General features: G+C 43.9%; 1 protein-coding gene across 1 annotated transcript in view; it reads left to right on the top strand.

Annotated features, from left to right (window-relative positions):
• LOC130211330 (glutamate receptor ionotropic, kainate 4-like) overlaps nt 1-23,226 on the top strand; it is a 90,082-nt gene that overhangs the window by 45,967 nt on the left and 20,889 nt on the right. The window contains exons 5-6 of the mRNA XM_056442069.1: nt 6,175-6,353; nt 10,858-10,911. Coding sequence (XP_056298044.1) covers nt 6,175-6,353; nt 10,858-10,911 — 233 coding nt within the window. The remainder of the gene's footprint in view (nt 1-6,174; nt 6,354-10,857; nt 10,912-23,226) is intronic.

Raw genomic sequence — 23,226 nt, forward strand, 5'->3', positions numbered from 1 at the left:
ATCATTATATTGATGATTGTAATTACGCCATGGCTGCAAATGATCCTGATGTGGAGGCCATCGATGATGGTGGGATTCTAGTAGGAGCCGCACTCCGTAGTTTTAAAAAGCTTTTCACTGGAAAGACGTGGGCCGGTCGACTCCGCTGCTGCCGCTTTATAAAAAGCAAATAATACGCTTGACGTCGTAAATTTGACAGTTTGGATTTGTGGGTGGATTTTTTGGGGGGGAGTTTTATGAGCAGGTGTGCAGTATTTTTCTTTAAAGTCAAATGCAAAAGCCTGTAACTATGCTGCCAAAAGGGATACAGGATGATTTCTGGATCAATAACATGTGGTTGTTTTCATCAAGAGAGACATCTCCTTATAATAATCCCGTACGTTGGTCAAGAGGAGAGTGATGTAATACTGACAGCCGTGATGACCTCATCTTGTTTACCACGCTCGCTTGTCATTTTTCTAAATTATCGCTGTTTAAATCTATTCAACCAATGTTTTTATGATTACATTTTTTTATTTTAACACAACATTATATACATGAGCAACACATTTCTTCAAAGATGTAGTTTCTCTCAGCATTTAACTTTAAAATGTACAACATTTTAATCCGGGGGTCAGCGGAACCTCCAGATACCCCTAGTGGAGACATGCGTGTATTAGTATTAGTGGCTGCAATGAGCCTGCTTTCCACTATAAATCTTTTTAAAACGGGCTTCATACGACCACTCTCAATTCTTGCTCAATGTGGAGCTCTTATTTTGAAGGGAAAGAGCAAAAAAGATGATCTCACTGAGTTGTTGTTTTGGCAAAAACGCCAAGAATCAGCAAGTCGGCAATAATCTACATGTACAGAAAGGTACAGGTATTCCACCGTGTATTTATAAATACTTATACTCAGACTTAATGTTATGTCTGTGTACGTTGAACTTGTGTAATACTTGAAGTTCTCAGTAAACGTCTTTCTGCATTTCCTCCTGTGCCCCACCTGCAGTACCACTGCGCACCACTAGAGTTTGAGAACCACTGCTCTAGAAGGTCAAGCTCCGCCCACCAGTCTGACAACATCCTCTGGGACAACAAGCGTGTCGCTCTCATTTGATGCAGAGGAGTCGTGTTAATAATTAATAATCAGGCTAATAATCAAGAGCAGCAACAGTGAAGTGGTGATTATCAAAACCTCAACATAAATCTGAGGCCATGTGACAGCTGGGATTATAGTCGGAATTGATGTCGGTGGTTGTGTGTTATTTATAGACTCAGCCACACTGTGAATGTTCGACGACACATGTTCTCGCCATACAACATATGCAAAAAATGCCCCCAATGGTCTAAGAGTCATAAAATAAGCTTTTACTCTCAGCTCAAGGTTAACTGTTGACTCGTAATAATGTCGAGCCGCCGTCCAGCTGCTGTGAAAAGATTGGTTTCATTCTACATAATCCATAATAATTCACCGACTGTTCACCTTCATTCATATTCCACGGCCGTGTTTTCACAGGTTGATGTGTTTAGATGCTGGTGTGTCTCCGTGTTGTGGCAGTATTCGCTTTGAGGTACTTTGTGTGTCTGCAAAACAACTGTGTGTGTGTGTTTCCGTGTGTGTGTGTGTGTGTGTTTCCGTGTGTGTGTGTGTGTGTGTGTGTGTGTGTGTGTTTGACCTCGCATTACATCGTGGTCACAGTGTGTGAAGTGTATATGAGGAGTTACCGGACCTGATTGACAGTCCTCACGGTTCTCTATGTGGCTGAAAGAGTCAGAGCTACACACGGAAACATGAAGGTGCCACGTGGAACCGAAAATGGTTCTTCAGATTGATGCCACAGAAGAACCATGTTTGGTTCTACAAAGAACCTTTCAAACCAGGGTTCTTTAAAGAACCGTTTCCTTAAATAGTTTCTCAAAGAACCTATAAAGGTGTTTTAAAGAACCTTAAAAAATGGTTCTTGAAGGCATCATTTCTGGTTCCACAAAGAACCTTTCAAACCAGGGTTCTTCAAAGAACCGTTTCCTTAAATAGTTCCTCAAAGAACCTATAAAGGTGTTTTAAAGAACCTTAAAAAATGGTTCTTTAAGGCACCATTTCTGGTTTCTCAAAGAACCTTTCAAACCAGGGTTCTTTAAAGAACCATTTCCTTAAAGAGTTCTTCAAAGAACCTATAGTAGTGCTTCAAACGAAAAGAAAAAAAATCTTCAGTAGGTGATGGTTCTTCATAGAACCACAAAGCCTTTTAAAGAACCATTGAAGAACCATTATTGTTCTGTGTGTATGAACACACACGTTTGCGTTAACCGTAACTCTAACTATTGTGTTAAAGGTCCTTAAAGAGTGACCTCATACCTGGCAGTCATGTGATAAGGTCCTGGGCTCCATCTAAGTTGTGAGGAGTTAACCAGCTTCATATTGTTCTTCTTCACCTCTGGAAGGTTCCTTTGGTTCTCGCCCAGTGTGACGCTCCCATCTCCCCACGTGGAGAACAGAATTAGAAACACCTGACTAAGAAGTTAATAAACCCGGCCCTGTGTTAGGAACGCTGCAGCAGGTGTCTCTGAGACGAAGGACTCACACGCCGACTAACAAGGCTAACTACAACACGGAAATGGAACCGATGCAGGATTTAAAATCCCAACAAGAATTGAATTTGCAAAATGATTTATGAAGAAAGGGAAATTCATTCGACGCGTTTGTTAGGCCTCGCGGATAATAACTCGATGTAATTAAAACCTGAAAGGTGCAAAGCGGGGAACGTTTCTCTTGCCTCTCAACAGCTCTCAACGTGTTTACGGCTACCGGGGGGCTCGTAACTAACGCCGCTAACAGCCTTCACGGCGCCGAGCACGCCGAGGGTTTACCGGAGGGAGAACCGGGAGGGAGAACCGGGAGGGAGAACCCGGAGGGCGGGATGCCGTTGCTCGAGATGGCTGTATCTGCTGTGACTGTGATGGATCGACTATGCAAAGCCAATCTGACAGTCGACCTGAAGAAGACGAGATTCTGCGTACAAGAAATCTGATTTTCTTGGACATATTGTCTCTGGAAAAACAGTCGGTGTCAATTCGTTCATAGCCTGAAAGAAGTTCCGAGGTTCTTGGGCCTCGCTGCTGGATGGCGACAGAAGGATGTACCCGATTCCTACAAAGATTGCTCAGCCTCTGAATGACCTAAAGAAAAAGAGGAAGACCTTTTTCTCTGGAATCGACCACGTCGGCAGGACTTTGACCGACTGAAGTCTTGCTTGATCTCGCCCCCTATCTTGGGTCGCCCACATCCTGATTGACCATTTCCTGGTCGACTCGGATGCAAGTGATGTGGCACTTGGAGCTGTATCGACCCAGAGAACAGGAAGTGGAAGTGGAACGAGTTCTCGCTCATGCCAGTCGGACACGAAGCAGAGCTGAAAGGAATTACTCCGCAACCGAAAAGGAACGTCTCGCCATCATTTGTGCTCGAGTGACCGGCTGCGAGCTAACCAATCGCCTTCAAGTCTTCAAAGAGTCCCGTGAAGTGAGGACTAGCCGGAAAATATCGCAATTTGGTCCAAAGTTGTCCAAATTCTCAAGGCTTTTAAAACGTCATAGAAGAAGAGTTACCTCACATTCTGTGGTCAAGGAAGAGACAACAAGTACACACAACAAGTACACAACCCCACATGACTGGTTTTTCCTCGGCACAGGTGCAACATAAGTTATTTTTATTCATTCAGCTGCCCGTTTTTTTAAATTTGATTGTAGTACCCCAGTGGGAAAAATACGGATTCTGACTCCCTTTTTGAATCCTGTGCAGCCAAAACTCAAAAAGGGAATACAAGCATTTCGTATGTCTGTCACTCTATTTGTGTGTGTGTGTGTTGTTAAGCCAGCTGCATCTTGTGCAGTATCTCACGTCACGAACGAGAGAGTGGATGCAGGAGGCTGGCGAGGATGGCGGCGGCGGCAGAAGCTACTTCAAACCCATGGGAAGTTATCCCTCGTTTCTCATACAGAGGAAGCCGATCTCACAGGTCGGGGGTCGCACAGCCAGGAGAGCCAGTGGCGGTGATGTCATCACTGTAGAGACACAGGAAGCCCGTCACAGGAAGGGAAGTCACACCGCCGTGCAGACAGATTCAACAACAGGCCGGCATTGAGACGTGATGACAGAAGCTATTAGACCCGACGCAGGTGACTCGTGGCAGCGCCGTCGCTCGTGTTAATGTGAAGCAAAACCAATCGGCTCGATGGCTGCGCCCCAAATCGGTCCTCCGTGTGATGGATGAACTACGTCATGGCAAAAAACTCCCCATCAAAAAGCTGTTGACGATCAAAAGTCCGAAGTGCAATTTCCGTATTGCTCTATAATGGTGGGAAAGCACGTAAAGGCTGAGCTAACGCTCATAAAAGCCTGCAACGTTAAGTCCTTTTCTCATGACTTTCCATGTCATTATATATATATATCTATATGTTATACGAGTGTGATAAGATGTGCCAAATTGCCAAAGTGAGGCCAATGTAACTATCGCATCCATTACCACGAGGTTTACTTCTCAAGAGTCTCATTTCGGGTTGTAGTTTTCTTCCTTTGACACACCTCACAAATTAGTTTAATAACTCCGATGTGGAAAATCAGTCCAATCACCTCCTAGGGCCTTTTTAAAATGATGAATGCCGAGTGATTTGTAAAAATGCTGCCGGGATCCTTTTGATGCTTTAATTAGGGCCAATGCCACTTAGCTCAGTGGAGTCAAATGGTCTGTCACCATGGAGACGTCACTGTGAGATGTCCCCTTGTGTTTGATGGCTTTGCAATTATTGTAATAAAAGGGGAATATTTCCACTTGTTCTGTAGGGAACGTTGTTATGATTCATTGTTGTTAAAAAAAACTAAAAACAGAGGCACGTGTGTTTCAACCTGATGACGTCCTTTTATGTGGCCCCTGACGGCTTGAAAGATATATGATCATTTAATGAGTCCCTAAAGAAATGTAAGAGAAATATCCCGTGCTTTTATTTTGAAGGTTTTGAATGAAATAGAATAGAATAGAATAGAATAGAATCAGCTTTAATGGCCATGTAGGTTTGCACATACATGGAATTTGACTCCGGTTTCACTTTGCTCTAACGTACTTATACACACACACAATATACAATAAGCGGGATAAATATAAAAAAGACATTAAAGACAGTAGTCAAAAAGTGCAGATGGAAGAGTCTGATTAATTGTTCATCATGGTGACGGCCAGTGGAAAGAAGCTATTTCTGTGTCTGGTGGTTTTGGCGTACAGTGCTCTGTAGCGCCTACCAGAGGGCAGGAGTTGGAACAGCTTGTGTCCAGGGTGTGAAGGGTCTGCAGTGATCTTTCCTGCCCGCTTCCTGACTCTGGCGGTGTACAAGTCCAGAATGGAGGGGAGGCTGGAACCAATGGTTCTTTCTGCAGACCTGACGATCCGCTGTAGTCTGACTCTGTCCTGTTTGGTGGCCGATCCAAACCACACAGTGATGGAAGAGCAGAGGACAGACTGGATGATGGCGGAGCAAAAAAGGATCAGCAGCTCCTGAGGCAGGTTGAACTTCCTGAGCTGGCGCAGAAAGTACAGCCTCTGCTGGGCCTTTTTGCGGATGGTGTTAATGTTGGAGGCCCACTTCAGGTCCCGGGAGATTGTGGATCCCAGAAACTTGAAGGTCTCCACCGCAGAAACAGTGCTATTTTGAATGGTGAGCGGGGATAGTGTTGGGGGGCTCCTCCTGAAGTCCACTGTCATCTCCACAGTCTTGAGCTTGTTCAGCTCCAGGTGGTTCTGTCCACACCAGAGGACCAGCCGTTCAACCTCCTGTCTGTACGCAGACTCGTCACCGTTCCTGATGAGGCCGATGACCGTTGTGTCGTCTGCGAACTTCAAGAGCTTAACATTTGGAAATGGATTTATGTTATATTATTTGAGAAATGTGCTCATGTACAATATTTCTACACTCAAATAAACAATAATCCAATGCAAAGAGAGTTATTTAACATGTTGGGGAGAAGTTTATACGTTTACGTGTTTTAGTTTCAACCCTTTGAGGGCGGCCATGATGCCGAAATGAGTTTGACACCCCTGACATAAATCATCATTTTCTGAATGCACTTGCCTTTTCTGTAACTTTTAAACTTAAAGTCATGCGTCTCATGTGCTGCGTTTTTTTTCTGTCTTCTTACCGACAGGCTTACTGAACCTGGAGCAGCTCCTGAGGCAGTTCCTCATCTCCAAGGAGACGCTGTCGGTGCGCATGCTCGACGACAGCAACGACCCGACGCCGCTCCTCAAAGAGATCCGGGACGACAAGACGGCCACCATCATCGTGGACGCCAACGCCACCATGTCGCACGTCATTTTGGAACGGGTCAGTTCGGCTCCTTGTTATCCACGCTCACAGAGACATGGAGGTGGCATCTGGAACCGAAAATGGTTCTTCAGGGTGATGCCAGAGAAGAACCATTTCTGGTTCCACAAAGAACCTTTCAAACCAGAGTTCTTTAAATAAACATTTCCTTAAATAGTTCTTCAAAGAACCTATAGAGGTGTCTCAAAGAACCTTCAAGAAATGGTTCTTCAAGGTACCATTTTTGGTTCTTCAAAGAACCTTTCAAACCAGGGTTCTTTAAAGAACCATGTCCTTAAATAGTTCTTCAAAGAACCTATAAAGGTGTCTCAAAGAACCTTCAAAAGATGGTTCTTTAAGGCACCATTTCTGATTCCACAAAGAACCTTCTAAACCAGAGAACCAAATACTTAAAGAGTTCTTCAAAGAACCTTTAATGGTGTCTCAAAGAACCTTTTAAAATGGTTCTTAAGGCACCATTTCTGGTTCCACAAAGAACCTTTCAAACCAGGGTTCTTTAAAGAACCATTTCCTTCAAGCGTTCTTCAAAGAACCTATAAAGGTGTCTCAAAGAACCTTCAAAATATGGTTCTTTAAGGCACCATTTCTGGTTCCACTAAGAACCTTTTAAACCAGAGAACCATATCCATAAAGAGTTCTTCAAACAACCTTTAAAGGTGTCTCAAAGAACCTTTTGAAATGGTTCTTAAGGCACCATTTCTGGTTCCACAAAGAACCTTCCAACCCAGGGTTCTTTAAAGTACCAGTTCTTCAAATAACCTATAATGGAGCCTCAAACGCCAAAATGGTTCTCCAGTAGGTGATGGTTCTTCCTAGAACCTCAAAGCCTTTTAAAGAACCATTTAAGAACCATTACATAACTTCATTTCATCTGCTTCGTGGCTTTGAACCGATCTCCAACATCCATCCATTTCCAAAAGAAGAAAGAACTTGAAAAATGCCGACCGGCAAGAAGCGTTGAAGGCTTCAACGTAATTTAATCCACGGAGAATGATTTATTTAACTGGAAGAAGAAGTTGCAGAGTCATCAGTTTTCACCTGTAAAAGGAAACGTGTTGTATTCACCAGACGATAGAAAATGTGCGGAACGTATACAACATTTTATTATTCCATTTTCTGTTTTGAATGAGAAGACAGGTTATGGGAAATCATCGAATTTTTTGACACCGTTACAGAATTTAGGAATTGAGGCAATCTTGTCGAACTCACCTGTTGCGTCACATGATATGGATGAGAGCAATAAGTGGAGTTTCCCTCCAATGATTCATCTCCCGTGTGGAGAGCTAAGTGGATTAATAAGAGTGAGATGACTCATAACATGAAGGAGCCCATTTCGTCTAGTTTATAGTTCGTGTTGTGGAACTCAAGAGCAGGATGGCGTGTGTCATATTCTTTGTGTGAATCGAGGACTTAGGCGGCGTCATTTCTCTCTGCAGCATAAAGTACCTGTCCCTGTCTGCCAATGGCTCATATGAATACTAAACATTACTAAAACCGCCATGCGCCTCCTGAGTGGAGCCGTATGTTCCTAACGAGCCTCGATGACATCATGAAGGATGATTTTGGGAGCGTGGACGGTGAGGGTGTGAAGGCGGCGGCATATGGCGTCTCGGTAATCAGGACGCGCCTCATTTATTTCTGGAGGACGGTGGACGGATGGCGGGAGCGGAGGGGACAATAGACGGAGACGGAGGGATGGAGGGCTGGAGGCATGGAGGGATGGAGGCATGGAGCGATGGAGGGATGAAGGGATGGAGGGATGTTATAGTCTCTGGCTCACAGTGGCCTCAATCTCTCACCTCAATCAAGTGTGCAGGCTGCCATCAGTGGCCATTCAGTCGCCATGGCAACCATGGCAACCCTGGGCTAGAGAGCAACGGGAGCCCTCAGTGGGAAGTCTTTTTTGTCTTTCTTTCTATTCTTTTCTCTCTCTCTCTCTCTCTCTCGTCTGTCTCTTAAGGCTGAATATGGAGTTGCTCTCTGATCTCTGGCCTCAGAAGAAGCGTTCACTTTGTTTCCTCACACCTGCCTCCTCGCCTGGCCTCGTACGCCCTCCTCTCTCCCTCTCTCTCTCGCTCTCTCGCTTTCGCTCTCTTGCTCTCTTTCTCTATCTCTCTCTCTTTCTCTCTTTCTCTAGCTCTCTCGCTCTCTCGCTTTTGCTCTCTCTCCCGCTCGCTCTCGTTCTCTCTTTCTCTCTCGTTCTTTGTCTCTCGCTCTCTGTCTCTCTCATTCTCTCTCTCTCTCTCTCTCTCTACCTCTCTTTCTCTAGCTCTCTCGCTTTCGCTCTCTCCCGTGCTCTCTTGCTCTTTCTCTCTCTCGCGCTCTCTCTCACGCTCGCTCTCGTTCTCTCTCTCGTGTTCTGTCTCTCGCTCTCTATATATGTCTCTCTCTCGCCCTCTTTCGCTCTCTCGCTCTCTCTCCCGCTCGCTCTCGTTCTCTCTTTCTCTCTCGTTCTTTGTCTCTCTCTCTCTGTCTCTCTCGTTCTCTCTCTCTCTCTCTACCTCTCTTTCTCTAGCTCTCTCGCTTTCGCTCTCTCCCGTGCTCTCTTGCTCTTTCTCTCGCTCTCTCTCGCGCTCTCTCTCTCGCTCTCTGTCTCTCTCATTCTCTCTCTCTCTCTATATATATGTCTCTCTCTCTCGCCCTCTTTCGCTCTCTCGCTCTCTCTCCCGCTCGCTCTCGCGCTCGCGCTCGCTCTCGCGCTCGCTCTCTATCCCGCTCGCTCTCGCTCTCTCTCTCGCTCTCTCTCCCGCTCGCTCTCGCGCTCGCTCTCGTTCTCTCTTTCTCTCTCGTTCTTTGTCTCTCGCTCTCTGTCTCTCTCGTTCTCTCTCTCTCTCTCTACCTCTCTTTCTCTAGCTCTCTCGCTTTCGCTCTCTCCCGTGCTCTCTTGCTCTTTCTCGCTTTCGCTCTCTCGCTCGCTCTCGTTCTCTCTCTCTCTCGTGTTCTGTCTCTCGCTCTCATTTCTCTCTCTCTCTCTATATATGTCTCTCTCTCTCGCCCTCTTTTGCCCTCTCTCTCTCTCTCTCTTGTCTCCTTTTATGTCTCTCTCTCTCCTCCTCGCCGTGACCCCCCCCCCCCCCCCCCATCAGTCGTCTGTTTACAGCAAACATCCAAAGCGGCGTCGGATGAAAGCTCTCGCCTCTCGGAGGTTTGAGCATCCAGAGGTTTCCGGTCGGCGTCCTGAATGTAAACAACAACACAAAGAGCGACACCAGTTGTTTACTTCAGAACACTTTATCAGAGTGAGCTGAGTGACGCACACACCGACACACACATGACAGATAAATATCAGCCGATGCTGCAGGACCGTGAGGAATACGCGGTGAAAGCTATTCCTGATGTAAATATGTAAATGTCAGCGCAGCCAGGTGTGGAAGGATGTTTGGGTTAATTCATACTCAGGAAGACTTCCACTCAGGGGTTGAATGATGAGTTTTGGTGTAATATATAATCTACTTGACATTTATTGATTTTAATCATAATGTGTGATTAAACAGGAGCGTGCGGCCCGAGCTCGATGGTTTTCTTTTCTTTTTTTTCCGCTAACGACTTTAGTGAAATGGAACTATGAGAAGTTCAGCGCGTCCTTCACGACGGATCCTCGCCGAGACTTTGATTTAATCGAACTGAAGACGGCGTCGAGCGGCATGCTAATGCGCCTCAGAAGTGAATCGCTCCATTGAGGGCCGTCTTCTGCAGAGTGGAGGAGATCGAACCTCTCGACTTCTCTATCCTGCTTTCTGTTTCTTTTACAATTTCTTTCTCTTCCGTTTTCATTTGTCTTTTCCCTTCCCTTAGTCAAACCCACCAATAGAAACTCCTCGCTCATTCAGCAGCGTATGCCCGGCCCACTACGTCCAAACTTTTTATTTTTTTGAAAGCAAAAGTTTTTATTTTGAGAGTGAATATGTTTTATTTGAGAGCAAATATTTATATTTTTTCAGTAACAAGTTTTTTTTGAGAGCAACGATTTTTCATTTGAGAGCCACAGTTTTTATTTTGAGAGCAAACGTTTTTATTTTGAGAGCGAATATGTTTTATTTGAGAGCAAATATTTATATTTTTTCAGCAAACGTTTTTATTTTGAGAGCGAATATGTTTTATTTGAGAGCAAATGTTTATATTTTTTCAGAAACGGTTTTTATTTTGAGAGCAACGATTTTTTATTTGAGAGCAAAAGTTTTTATTTTGAGAGCAAATATTTTTATTTTGAGAGCAAATATTTTTATTTTTAGAAAAATATATATTTTTTAAAGCAAAACTGTATTTTGAGAGCAAAGATTTTAATTTTGAGAACAAACGGTTTTTTTAAGAGCAAAGATTTCTAATTTGAGAGCGACGATTTTTCTTTTGAGAGCAAAGATTTACATTTTTAGAGTGAATATTATTAATTTTAGAGCAAATTTTTTTTGTATTTTGAGAGCAACGTTTTTTATTTTGTAGTCGTTTACGTAATAAAGACACAAATCTTCATATCCTTGTCCCCTCTTGTCTTTTCTCCCCGCAGGCGTCGGAGCTGGGGATGCTGTCGGTCTACTACACCTACATCTTCACATCTCTGGTGAGCAATATAGACTTCACACCTGCAGGTGGACTACGGTACTGCACTTTAATTGTTGCTCTTCATTTGATTGAATGGATCAAATTAAGAAGTTAAAGGTTGAAGTGCCCTTCTGGACATACTTTATTATTGGAATTATGATCGCAGAGGACAATTATTGTTATTGCTGCAGCTTTTTTCTTTTAGTTAGGATTGTGGGAAAAGCCTAGCCAAGGTGTTATTGAACGAGCGATGACGTCATCATCTTCCTTTCTCCATTTTGTTTTCCTGTTTCAATGAACTGAACAATATATATATATATATTTATATATTTATATATATATACATATATGTATATATATATATATATATATATATATATATATATATATTTATATTTATATATATGTATATATATATACATATATATATGTATATATATATACACATATATATATTTATATATATATATATATATGTTCTCGTTTACTCAGTTCAATAGTAGGGGCCTTAGAAAAAGAAAACAATCTATTCTCTAATGCTCATGAACTGTTTCATAATGATTAAATCTCATTGCGTTGGTTGAAGTGCACTTCTGGACATACTTTATTATAATTATGATCGCAGAGGACAATTATTGTATTGCTGACCATTTTTCTTCGGTTAGGATTGTAGGAAAAGCCCAGCCAAGGTGTCAGGGAATGAGCGATGAGGTCATCATCTTCCTCACGCAACATGCATTTAGTCAATGTATTTTTGCAGGTGATTTATGATTCACGACGGTTGTGGTTGGTTCGCCGCTCGGCGTGCAATCTGAGCTCACACTCTGTAACGTGTTCTGCTCTTGTTTGCTCAGTTGATTGGAGGGGCTTTATGAAAAAGAAAAAAATTCCTCTCATGAGCTCACAATGATGAAATCATATCGCGGACCAGTGCACATTTGTTTAAAGCGACTCGTTAACCGTGTGAATCAAGCTTAATGCAGCGTTGTAATACTTCATACTGGATGTTGCGTGTGGTGACAGAAATCGGTTGAATGAATGCTCCATTAATAGCACATTTAGTTAAAATAATACTGATTTACATCATATGTTGTGCTGTGTGTGTGTGTGTGGTGCAGATTTTGGATTCTAGATCACACAGATAGGGGGCTTGAGGGAAAAGTGACGCAATAGTAAACTTAGCAGATATATCTGCTCCCTAATGGACATGAATGAGATTGGAAACACTTTGCTCTAACAGCGCACAGTGGAGATGATTCATATCAAAGATTGATTTAGGAGTCATAAGAGGGGGGGGGGGGGGCACACTCATGTTTTCCTCCACAGACCCTTTGACGTCGTCACTTCTTGCACGTCTACTTTTATTTAATCTCTTTCTTGATCCCCTGCTCGTCCTCCACTCGTCACTCTGCTCTGCTGTCTGTGCTGGAGGGCAACAGCAGAGGAACTGTAGGTACTTTACGTGTTCTACACTGTGTCCTAGTTACACTGTGTCCTAGTTACTCTGTGTCCTAGCTACGTTGTGTTCTACACCGTGTCCTAATGTCATGTCCTCGCTACGCAGTGTCCTAGCTACACTGTGTCCTAGCTACGTTGTGTTCTACACCGTGTCCTAATGTCATGTCCTAGCTACACTGTGTCCTAGTTACACTGTGTCCTAGCTACGTTGTGTTCTACGCCGTGTCCTTCATTGTGTCCTAGCTGTGCCGTGTCCTAAACAGTGTCCTACGTCACGTTCTAGCTACACTGTGTCCTAGCTACGCAGTGTCCTATGTCGTGTCCTAGCTACGTCGTGTTTTTTGCCGTGTCCTGGGACCTGTGTCCTAGTTACACTGTGTCTTAGCTACGTTGTGTTCTACGCCGTGTCCTTCATTGTGTCCTAGCTGTGCCGTGTCCTAAACAGTGTCCTACGTCACGTTCTAGCTACACTGTGTCCTACGTCGTGTCGTACATCGTGTCCTACGTCGTGTCCTAGCTACGTCGTGTTTTTTGCCGTGTCCTGGGACCTCGTGTCCTACATCGTGTCCTACATCGTGTCCTACATCGTGTCCTACATCGTGTCCTACATCGTCTCCTACATCGTGTCCTACATCGTGTCCTACATCGTGTCCTACATCGTGTCCTACATCGTCTCCTACATCGTGTCCTACATCGTGTCCTACATCGTGTCCTACGTCGTGTCCTACGTCGTGTCCTACGTCGTGTCCTACATCGTCTCCTACATCGTGTCCTACATCGTGTCCTACGTTGTGTCCTACGTCGTGTCCTACGTCATGTCCTACATCGTGTCCTACATCGTGTCCTACGTCGTGTCCTACATCGTGTCCTACGTCGTGTCCTACGTCGTGTCCTACATCGTCTCCTACATCGTGTCCTACATCTGGTCCTTTTTCCATTCAGTTTGACAGAATGCTGCGTCTCCTCTCCTCGTGTTGTTGTTTGTTCTGGATTTCTAAAGATATTAAAATCTTAACCAGGTGTGTGTGTGTGTGTGTGTGTGTGTGTGTGTGTGTGTGTGTGTGTGTGTGTGTGTGTGTGTGTGTGTGTGTGTGTGTGTGTGTGTGTGTGTGTGTGTGTGTGTGTGTGTGTGTGTGTGTGTGTTCATATCTGCTTCAGTGGATGCTCTCAGACACAGGTGTCAAACACGAGGCCCGTGGGCCAAATCCGGCCCGCCGCATCGTTTTATGTGGCCCCTGATGGCCTGAAAGACACGTGATCCCCTTTTCTCAAAGAAATTGAAGAAACCTTTCCCGTGCATATATTTTGAAGGTTTCAAATGTAATGGATTCATGTTGTAATATAAGAGACATTTTCTTATGTACAAAATGTTGCAATCAAATAAACAATAATCTAATGCGAAGAGAGTTTATAAAGTGTTTCCGGCCCTTTAAGAGGGCGGCCATGATGCTGATGTGGCCCACGGTGAACATGAGTTTGACAGCCCTGCTCTAAGACATGCAGGAACACATATTAAATAAATACTTTTTTTAATGCAGTGACAAAATGCCAGTTTTTTAAATGTAGGACATAATTGATTACACTCAAGTTTAGACTGTAGTTTGATTGAAGTAATATTTTTTTTAATAAATCGCAACTATTTTACAATTCATAAATAATAATACTTGTAATACGTATAATAAACAACTAATGTAAAATCCAGTATATATATTCTAACATTTTCAAAGAAGATAAACATTCATATAATGTGTACAATATCACCAAACTCAATTGCTGACAAAGCTTTAGCTTGAATTAATTATTTCCTTGCACCAAAATATGAATACATGGATGTTTTAAGATAGTTTTTCTGTTGCGTTCACTTAAATTCATCCAGATGTTTCTGTTTTTAAATTCTTCGTTCAACGAGCATAAAACCATTTATTCAAACCCATTATAATCAGCTAGAAAAAAGGTCCAACTAGAATGGGCACTTGGATAATCCTGAAGCTCGTAGGAGGCCTAAAAAAAAACACCACACGCCATGAATATTGCATACGGAGGCATACGTTTGGACTCTGAAGCCGTCGATGTGTTCCAGTTATTCAGTCACATCCCAGCTGAATATTAACGGGAGGAATAAACAGCTGAGAGCACAAGAAAAAGGGCAAAAAATTATTATTATTTATTTAAAAAGAAGCCTTCAAAAGTAACAAGCTGCGTTACTTATGTGTGGTTGTTTTGATTGAAAAGAGAGAGACGGAGAATGAGAGCGAGAGAGAGAGAGGGGGGGGAAAGAGAGAGAGGGGGGGAGAGAAAGCGAGAGACGGAGAATGAAAGCGAGAGAGAGGGGGGGGGGAGAGAAAGAGAGAGACGGAGAATGAAAGCGAGAGAGGGAGAGAGGGGGAAAGAGAGAGAGGGGGAGAGAAAGAGAGAGACGGAGAATGAAAGCGAGAGAGGGAGAGGGGAAGACAGAGAGAGAGGTTGGGGGGAAAAGAGAGACGGAGAATGAGAGCGAGAGAGAGTGGGGAAGAAAGAGAGAGAGGGGGGGGGAAAGAGAGAGAGATGGAGAATGAGAGCGAGAGAAAGGGGAAGGAAGAGAGGGGGGGAGAAAGAGAGAGAGGGGAGAGAAAGAGAGAGAGGTGGGGGAAAAGAGAGAGACGGAGAATGAAAGCGAGAGAGAGAGAGAGGGGAAGAAAGAGAGACGGAGAATGAGAGCGAGAGAGAGAGTGGGGAAGAAAGAGAGAGACGGAGAATGAAAGCGAGAGAGAGAGAGGGGAAGAAAGAGAGAGGGGGGGGAGAGAGAGATGGAGAATGAGAGCGAGAGAAAGGGGAAGGAAGAGAGAGGGGAGAGAAAGAGAGAGAGGGAGAGAGAGAAAGGGAGAGAGAGGGAGAGGGAGAGGGGAGAAGAAGAGAGAGAGGAGAGAGAGATGAGAGAAGAGAGAGAGAGAGGGAGAATGAGAAGAGAGAGAGGAGAGAGGGAGAAAGAGAGAGAGATGGAGAATGAGAGGAGGAGAAGAGAGAGAGAGAGAAAGAGAGAGAGAAGGGGAGAAAGATAGAGAGGGGGGGAGAGAAAGAGAGAGAGGTGGGGGAAAAGAGAGAGACGGAGAATGAAAGCGAGAGAGAGAGAGGGGAAGAAAGAGAGACGGAGAATGAGCGAGAGAGAGAGTGGGGAAGAAAGAGAGAGACGGAGAATGAAAGCGAGAGAGAGAGAGGGGAAGAAAGAGAGAGGGGGGGGGAGAGAGAGAGAGATGGAGAATGAGAGCGAGAGAAAGGGGAAGGAAGAGAGGGGGGGGAGAAAGGGGGAGAGAAAGAGAGAGAGGTGGGGGTAAAGAGAGAGACGGAGAATGAGAGCGAGAGAGAGAGAGTTAATCTATGAGGTCGCAGAAAACAGAAGAAAAAAACCGCTTATTCAAAAATGAATAAAACAAGTGATTCAGAAGAATCTCTTCTTCCCGGCGTCGGGCCATGCGGACGTCAACGGGCCGTCAGGAAAAGCTTTTTTTGAATGACTCGTTTTATTGTGTCCCTTTTTTTAATCTCCATTTTGTTTTGTAAGATAAAGTTTTTAGTGTCGTCCTGTTGAATTCTCGCGCTCCGCCCGTAACCCGGTCGACAACGTCGCCGATTCTGCCAGCGCCGGCCCGGCGATGGGGGCGAAGGCCGCCACCACGACAAAAACTGAAAAAAGAATAACAAAACAGGATGATAATTCATATTCGATTGCCAGATCATCTGCAGCGCAGCTCCTTTTACGGTGGAAAGAGCAGCTGGCGGCCGGCGGCGGCGGCGGGTGGAGCGGGTGGAGCGCTAACCACGAGGTTGGCGGTTTGATTCTCTGCGTGCCGAAGCCCCTTTGAGCAGCAGACCGATGGGCCAGCTGCTCCCGGCTTTCTAAAGCGGCCGACGATGGATTCATCAGAAACGTTTATCGCCATTTATGTTTTCACATACAAGGCCTTTGTCACAGCGGTAAACAATAACAATAACGACAATCAACAACAGTGTGAGAATCAAGAATATAAATATATAAGATAAAGTGCACAGACGGGCAGGTTTCAGGACTTTAACCGGTGGACGTCAGTTTAAAGTGACAAGTGAATTTAAAGTGATGAGTTGCGTGCATTTAAGTATTTTTAAGTGTATTTAAGTATTTGTAAGTGTATTTTTAAGTGTATTTAAAGTTAAGAGTTGCTTGTATTTAAATATTTTTAAGTGCATTTAAGTGTATTTAAGTATTTTTAAGTGTATTTAAGTATTTTTAAGTGAATTTAGTGCATGTAAAGTGAAGAGTTACGTGTATTTATGTGTATTTAAAATGAAGAGTTACAAGTATGTATGTGTATTTAAGTATATTTCTAAGTGTATTTAAGTATTTTTAAGTGTATTTAAGTGAATAATTAAGTGGTATCAGGGGATACCAGAGACGAGAGGTCACGTTTCCTGTGTGTACCCCTTTAAGTAAAGGGCTGGGGGAGGGGCACGGTCCAGCCAGAAGGCTCCACCCACTCTCATTAAGGGGAGGAGCCAAGCACGAGGGGCAGCGCGGCTGCTTCCCTCAGATCTCCAGCGTGGAGGCATTGGTGGTGTAAAGCTCTTGGAATGAGCTGGATTTAAAAAAGAAATATTAAATTTTTTATTGAATATCGTAAAAAAAGAAACGGCTAACTTTCTGTCTGGGTCCTCCGTCATTCCCGTTATAATCGGAATCAATCAAAGTTTGAGAAGGACAGCAGAAGAGTCGGCTGTAGGTGAATCTCCTCATTAACATAACGCAACGGTTATTGATGTCTTAGTGTCCGAATGTTCTTAACGACGTCGTTAAAGTATTACGACTTAATAGCTCGATCGGGTTCGACTCCCGTCTGGATTCCTTCGGTCTGGCCGAGTCGTGATCAAAGACAATGATCGGGCTGATTAGAGCTGCAAAGACACGATGGGGCTCAACACATCGATGATGTCACCGATTGGAGGCCTCTGTGTTCACAACAGATGAACCCAATAAACGACGTTGAGGGTTAGTTAAAGACGACGTGAGTCACCGATCAATACGCCATCACACTTCCTCGTGCTGATTTAAAAATGGTAATTAATTGACAACGTATAGAAATTGTTTCCCTTTTCTTCTGTATGTTTTTTGTTATCTGTTAATTATTTGCAAACTTTTGTGCATTTGATAAATATGGACTCAGCGTCCAATCAAAACTGATCATCAATGAGGGGGGGGGGGGGCTCGGCTGTTAATAGACGTCTGGGAAGGCTGCTAATGTATCCTCACCAATGGCTCCTCAGAGATCCCTCTTATCTCCTTAGAGATCCCTCCTGGTTCCTCGGAGATCACTCCTGGCTCCTCAGAGATCACTCCTGGCTTCTTAGAGATCCCTCCTGGCTTCTTAGAGATCCCTCTTAGCTCCTTAGAGATCCCTCCTGGCTCCTCGGAGATCACTCCTGTCTCCTCGGAGATCCCTCCTGGTTCCTCAGAGATCCCTCCTGGCTCCTCGGAGATCCCTCCTAGCTCCTCAGAGATCACGACTGGCTCTTTAGAGATCCCTCCTGGCTTCTTAGAGATCCCTCTTAGCTCCTCAGAGATCCCTCCTGGCTCCTTAGAGATCCCTCCGAGCAGAAGCTAGAGCTTTTGGGGCGGCCAACAAAATATGGCGGAGCAGAGGAGCGAGGAAATTACCAAAAAAGAGACTTGAGATGTATCGGCAGTTGTTGTTGTTGTGTGTGTGTGTCTGTGTGTGTGTGTGTGTGTGTGTGTGTGTGTGTGTGTGTGTGCCGTAGGAAGAGAGCGGTGTTGGCAGCGGGACAGAAGAGAATTATTCTAACGGTCCTAAAAAAAAAAAAAAGATTTTTCTTTGGTACAAAAACCATAAAACAGCTCAAACGTAAAAATAAAACATGTTTCCAACGTACTAATCTGATGTTCCTGTTCTGCCGGTGTCACACACGGTTCCTTTCATCATGAAATGAAACAACCTCGCGAGTGTGAAAGGAGCACATCTGCTCACACCGGAGCATCTGCGTCCTCTGAAGCCACGGAGAAGCATTCCAGTGTAGCTTCTAGTACAAATCCCCACTTTAATAGAAGCGTGCATGTAGGTGTTATTAGATTTCACATTAAGCGGTGTGGAAAAAGCCAAATGATTTTTTTGGGCTTGTGATTCTGCGTTGCCGTGGTTTCAGTTTATTACACAGTTACGGTTTATGGCGGGTTCACGGTGGATTAGAGAGAAAAAGGGCAGAAAGAGGAAGAATGGATGGAAAGGGGTGGAGCTTAAAGGGGCGAGTGGCAGCAGGTGGACACAGGATTGCGAGAGGATGTCGAGTGGAGAAAATTGGCAAAAAATTGGCGAGCAATTTCAACTTTGTGAAGGAGACCCGACAGTGAGCTGCAGATCAAGCCTGCGACGTGGAAGATATTAGGCTGGAGTACAATCGTCTAGACATGGGGGGGGGGGGGTAATTTTATGGTAATGAAGCCTTCTCCAGCGTTTGTTTCGATATCGCCGGAAAGTTCTGACAAGGAAGGAAGCTGGACTCGCTTATTAAGCGTTAGTCGCTGCTCTCTCCACGAAGGCGGCGCAGAAAATGCTCGATATTAAAATGCATTTTTATGACGTTTTTCATGAATTTCAATCAATTTCTAATGTTGTGATGTGTCAACGTCACCACCTGTTAACCCTCAGAATTACACGTACATACTCTATTTTTGTGAGAAAATGTCAGAAGTCAGAACGCGACGTTCAAAAGAAAAATTTCCCTTTTTTTGTGAATACCAAAAGTATTCCGCGTGAGCATTTTACAACTTATTCAACATGTACATGCGTTGCTTTGAGTGGCTTTCAGCAGCAGTGATGCACCACAGCTGCTGCGCCTCATTGTGTACAAGGCAACAGATAAATGATGAAGACATGAGCGACACTCGGGTTGTTAATCGTCTGTGCGATCGGATATAAAGCGTAACGAACTGTGTCAATGGAGCGTCGTCCGTAATATTCTCTCATTAGAAAACTCTTCACGCGCGTGGAGAGAACACACACACACACACACACACACATAAACACACACACACGCAACTCTCGCTAATGTGGAAAATTTCGTGTTAATGTTCTGCGCGTGTTTTGTGAACTGTGAAGCTGCGTTCAACACCAAAAGCGTTGAGAATGTTTCTCGCGATTAGGTCCCGTGAGCAAAGTCAACGGACATGAGTGGTTGCATTAGATGTACATTTTCGCCCAAGAATTAGCCTCGATTTGAAATATTTCAACTTTGGCGGAAAATCCGCCCGACGACGAGTCGGGAAAGCCAATCAGCGTTGAGCTGCTCCTCCGTAAAGCGTTGCGAGTAAAGCGTTGTCAGTAAAGCGTTGCAAATACAGCGTTGAGGGTAAAACGTTGCGAGTACCGCGTTGCGAATACAGCGTTGCGAATACAGCGTTGCGAGTACAGCGTTGCGAGAACAGCGTTGCGAGTACAGCGTTGCGAGTACAGCGTTGCGAATACAGCGTTGCGAGTACAGCGTTGCGAATACAGCGTTGCGAGTACAGCGTTGCGAGAACAGCGTTGCGAATACAGCGTTGCGAGTACAGCGTTGCGAATACAGCGTTGCGAGTACAGCGTTGCGAGTACAGCGTTGCGAATACAGCGTTGCGAGTACAGCGTTGCGAGTACAGCGTTGCGAGAACAGCGTTGCGAGTACAGCGTTGCGAGTACAGCGTTGCGAGAACAGCGTTGCGAGTACAGAGTTGCGAGTACAGCGTTGCGAGTACAGCGTTGCGAGTACAGCGTTGCGAGAACAGCGTTGCGAGTACAGCGTTGCGAGAACAGCGTTGCGAGAACAGCGTTGCGAGTACAGCGTTGCGAGTACAGCGTTGCGAATACAGCGTTGCGAGTACAGCGTTGCGAGAACAGCGTTGCGAATACAGCGTTGCGAATACAGCGTTGCGAGAACAGCGTTGCGAATACAGAGTTGCGAGTACAGAGTTGCAAATACAGAGTTGCGAATTCAGAGTTGCGAGTACAGCGTTGCGAGTACCGCATTGCCAGTAAAGCGTAGCGATTAAAGCGCTGCGAGTAAAGCGTTGCGATTACTCGCAACAAACACAGCTTTAGATTTAGACTCTTGTAGGCGACCAGAGGATCTAACAAAGTGTTCTGCTTTTTGACAAGTTGGCTGAGGAGTGAGCGATGACGACGACGAGGCGATGAACCGTGAACTTGAGCACTTTTACATTTAAATCCGGTGACGGTTTATAATGGACGTAAACACACTGCAGGTGGATCAGAGGGTCAGCGGCAGAGCCGGGGCCCGAGGGATACACACCTGAGGATACACACCGTGTCCTTATCACAAACCTGGACTGGCAGGGCAATAAACTATAAATCCTAATTCCAGATAACAAGTTTCCTTTCCAACTCCTGGGGCTCAACTCGGTCTTGAAAATACTTTGAAATGACAAAATCAAAAACGTACATTTGGTGCAGCAATAATAATAATAATCCATTTGAATGTATATGGCGCATTTCAAGGGACTCAAAGACACTTTACATGTTACATCCACACACAGTAGAGGGAGCAATTCAGGGTTATGTGTCTTGCTCAAGGGCATGGCGGTAATTGAACCTCCGATCCTCTGACTGAAAGACAAATGCATCAAATACTAGAACGGGCACTCGGTAGAGCGCATACCTTCGCATATCACAAGATTGGGCATTGAATTATGAACATGTTGGCATTAGTTGCATGCCAATTGGATAAAAATTGTAAAAAGAAGATTTTGACCTTTTCATGACCTTGACCTTTGACCCGATCGATCCCAAAATCTAATCAAATGGTCCCCGGATAATAACCAATCATCCCACCAAATTTCATCCGATTCAAGACTAGTTTGACCTTTTCATGACCTTGACCTTTGACCTGATCGATACCAAAATATAATCAGATGGTCCCAGGTTAATAACCAATCATCCCACCAAATTTCATGCGATTCGGTTTAAAACTTTTTGTGTTACGCGAGGAACACGCATACAAATAAATAAATAAATACACGGCGATCAAAACATTACATTCCGCATTTTCAATGCGAAGGTAAAAAACCTCAAAGTTAGCCGTCATCCAGCTGCATTCCAGCTGTGTTCATCGCAACTAGTATTCACAATAAATCTAATTCTCAATTATGTAAATGTGCATATTAAATGAGGCGTTATTTGGAAAAACACACACTTACGCGACATAATAAAGACGATAATAAAGTTGATATACTCCGTCTGGCAGCTCTCTGTTGTCACGTCCACGTAGCCGATTACCTTTTCTATTACTCAGTTGATTGATTCTTAAACTCTGTGTCTAAACAGGGAAATATGAACTTTACATAAGCCGTGCAGGGGAATTAATTAAACCCCAATCGGTTTCACGGTCACGGTGGCTGCCCGCTGGAGCAGTTTGACTGACAAGACTTTAATTTTAAATGTTTTAATACATCTTCTTTACCTTTGCTTTATTTTTAATTTAATTTATTCAGTAGTGTTTCTTACATTCGTTCACAGATAAAGAACAAGAAACTTTACCGGCACGAGAAACTTTAAATTGAATCCCGTATTAACGAGACGCCGTTGTAATCAACATCAGAGGCGCCCAGAGGTATATTTTGGGAGTGAGGAAAGAGGGATCGATAAAGGAGAGGAGACAAAAAAGTGAAAGAAGCAAACTTGTTGGAATAAGACACAGAGAGAATATTTGGGGCGTTATTTTGAGCAGGTCCTGGAGGCAGGCATTCATTCAGTGGCACAGTCAATTAAAAAAGTATTTTTGTGTGTATGTGTGTGTGTGTGTGTGGGGGGGGGGGGTAATTGGAAGCATCTTGCATGTCGGACCTGAAACTCCAACTGGCCGAGAACAAATGTCGGTGGAGCGCAGCGGTGTCTGTGAAATAATTGGTGTTATCGAGATTAGAATAACAGCGTCGGCCATCACAAACCTGACATCAACTCAGACTAATATGAGAATAAATATTTAAATATGTAATGGTGATGATCAGGAATAAAAAAGATATTAATACATATTATATATATATATATATATATATTTATACACGCATAGTTGTAAAATATAAACGTATATATATATTTATTTATTATATATATGTATATATATTATTATTATATATACTATAATATATATATATTAATATATATATATATATATATTAATAATATATATATATATTAATATATATACATATATATAATACATATATATATACTTATATATTTTACAAGTATGTGTGTATAAATAATATATATATATACTGTATACAGACAGACAGACAGATAATAATGTTCCAACTGTATGTCTGCATGAGTGGAGTAGACAATTGGGATGTTATGGGTGAGCATGTACTTGAGTTTATTCATTTAAGTAGTATCATCCATATATGTGTGTGTGTGTGTGTGTGTGTGTGTGTGTGTGTGTGTGTGTGTGTGTGTGTGTGTGTGTGTGTGTGTGTGTGTGTGTGTGTGTGTGTGTGTGTGTGTGTGTGTGTGTGTGTATCTGTGTGTGACAGTCAGGAAGTGTCGGCAGCTCTTCAGGCACAAATGCATGACAATAACTGCCGTGACAAGAGGGATCACGGCTGCGTGGAGAGGAAATGAAACATGAAGAACAAAACAAACAGATGGAGGGGTGTGTGTGTGTGTGTGTGTCTGTGTGTGTGTGTCTGTGTGTGTGTGTGAGTATGTGAGTGTGTTGGTTGTGGGGAAGGGGTTCAACTGATGCCCCCCGCTTTTGCAGAGAGGAATAATATGTCAGCCGGCACTGTGTGTGAAAGCGTGTTTTTGACTGTTTTCGTGTGTGTGTGTGTTTGTGAGAATTAGATGGAAGAACCCTGCACGCTGTC

This window comes from Pseudoliparis swirei, chromosome 20, assembly GCF_029220125.1.
Source record: "Pseudoliparis swirei isolate HS2019 ecotype Mariana Trench chromosome 20, NWPU_hadal_v1, whole genome shotgun sequence".
In the NCBI taxonomy this organism is placed as follows: Eukaryota; Metazoa; Chordata; class Actinopteri; order Perciformes; family Liparidae; genus Pseudoliparis; species Pseudoliparis swirei.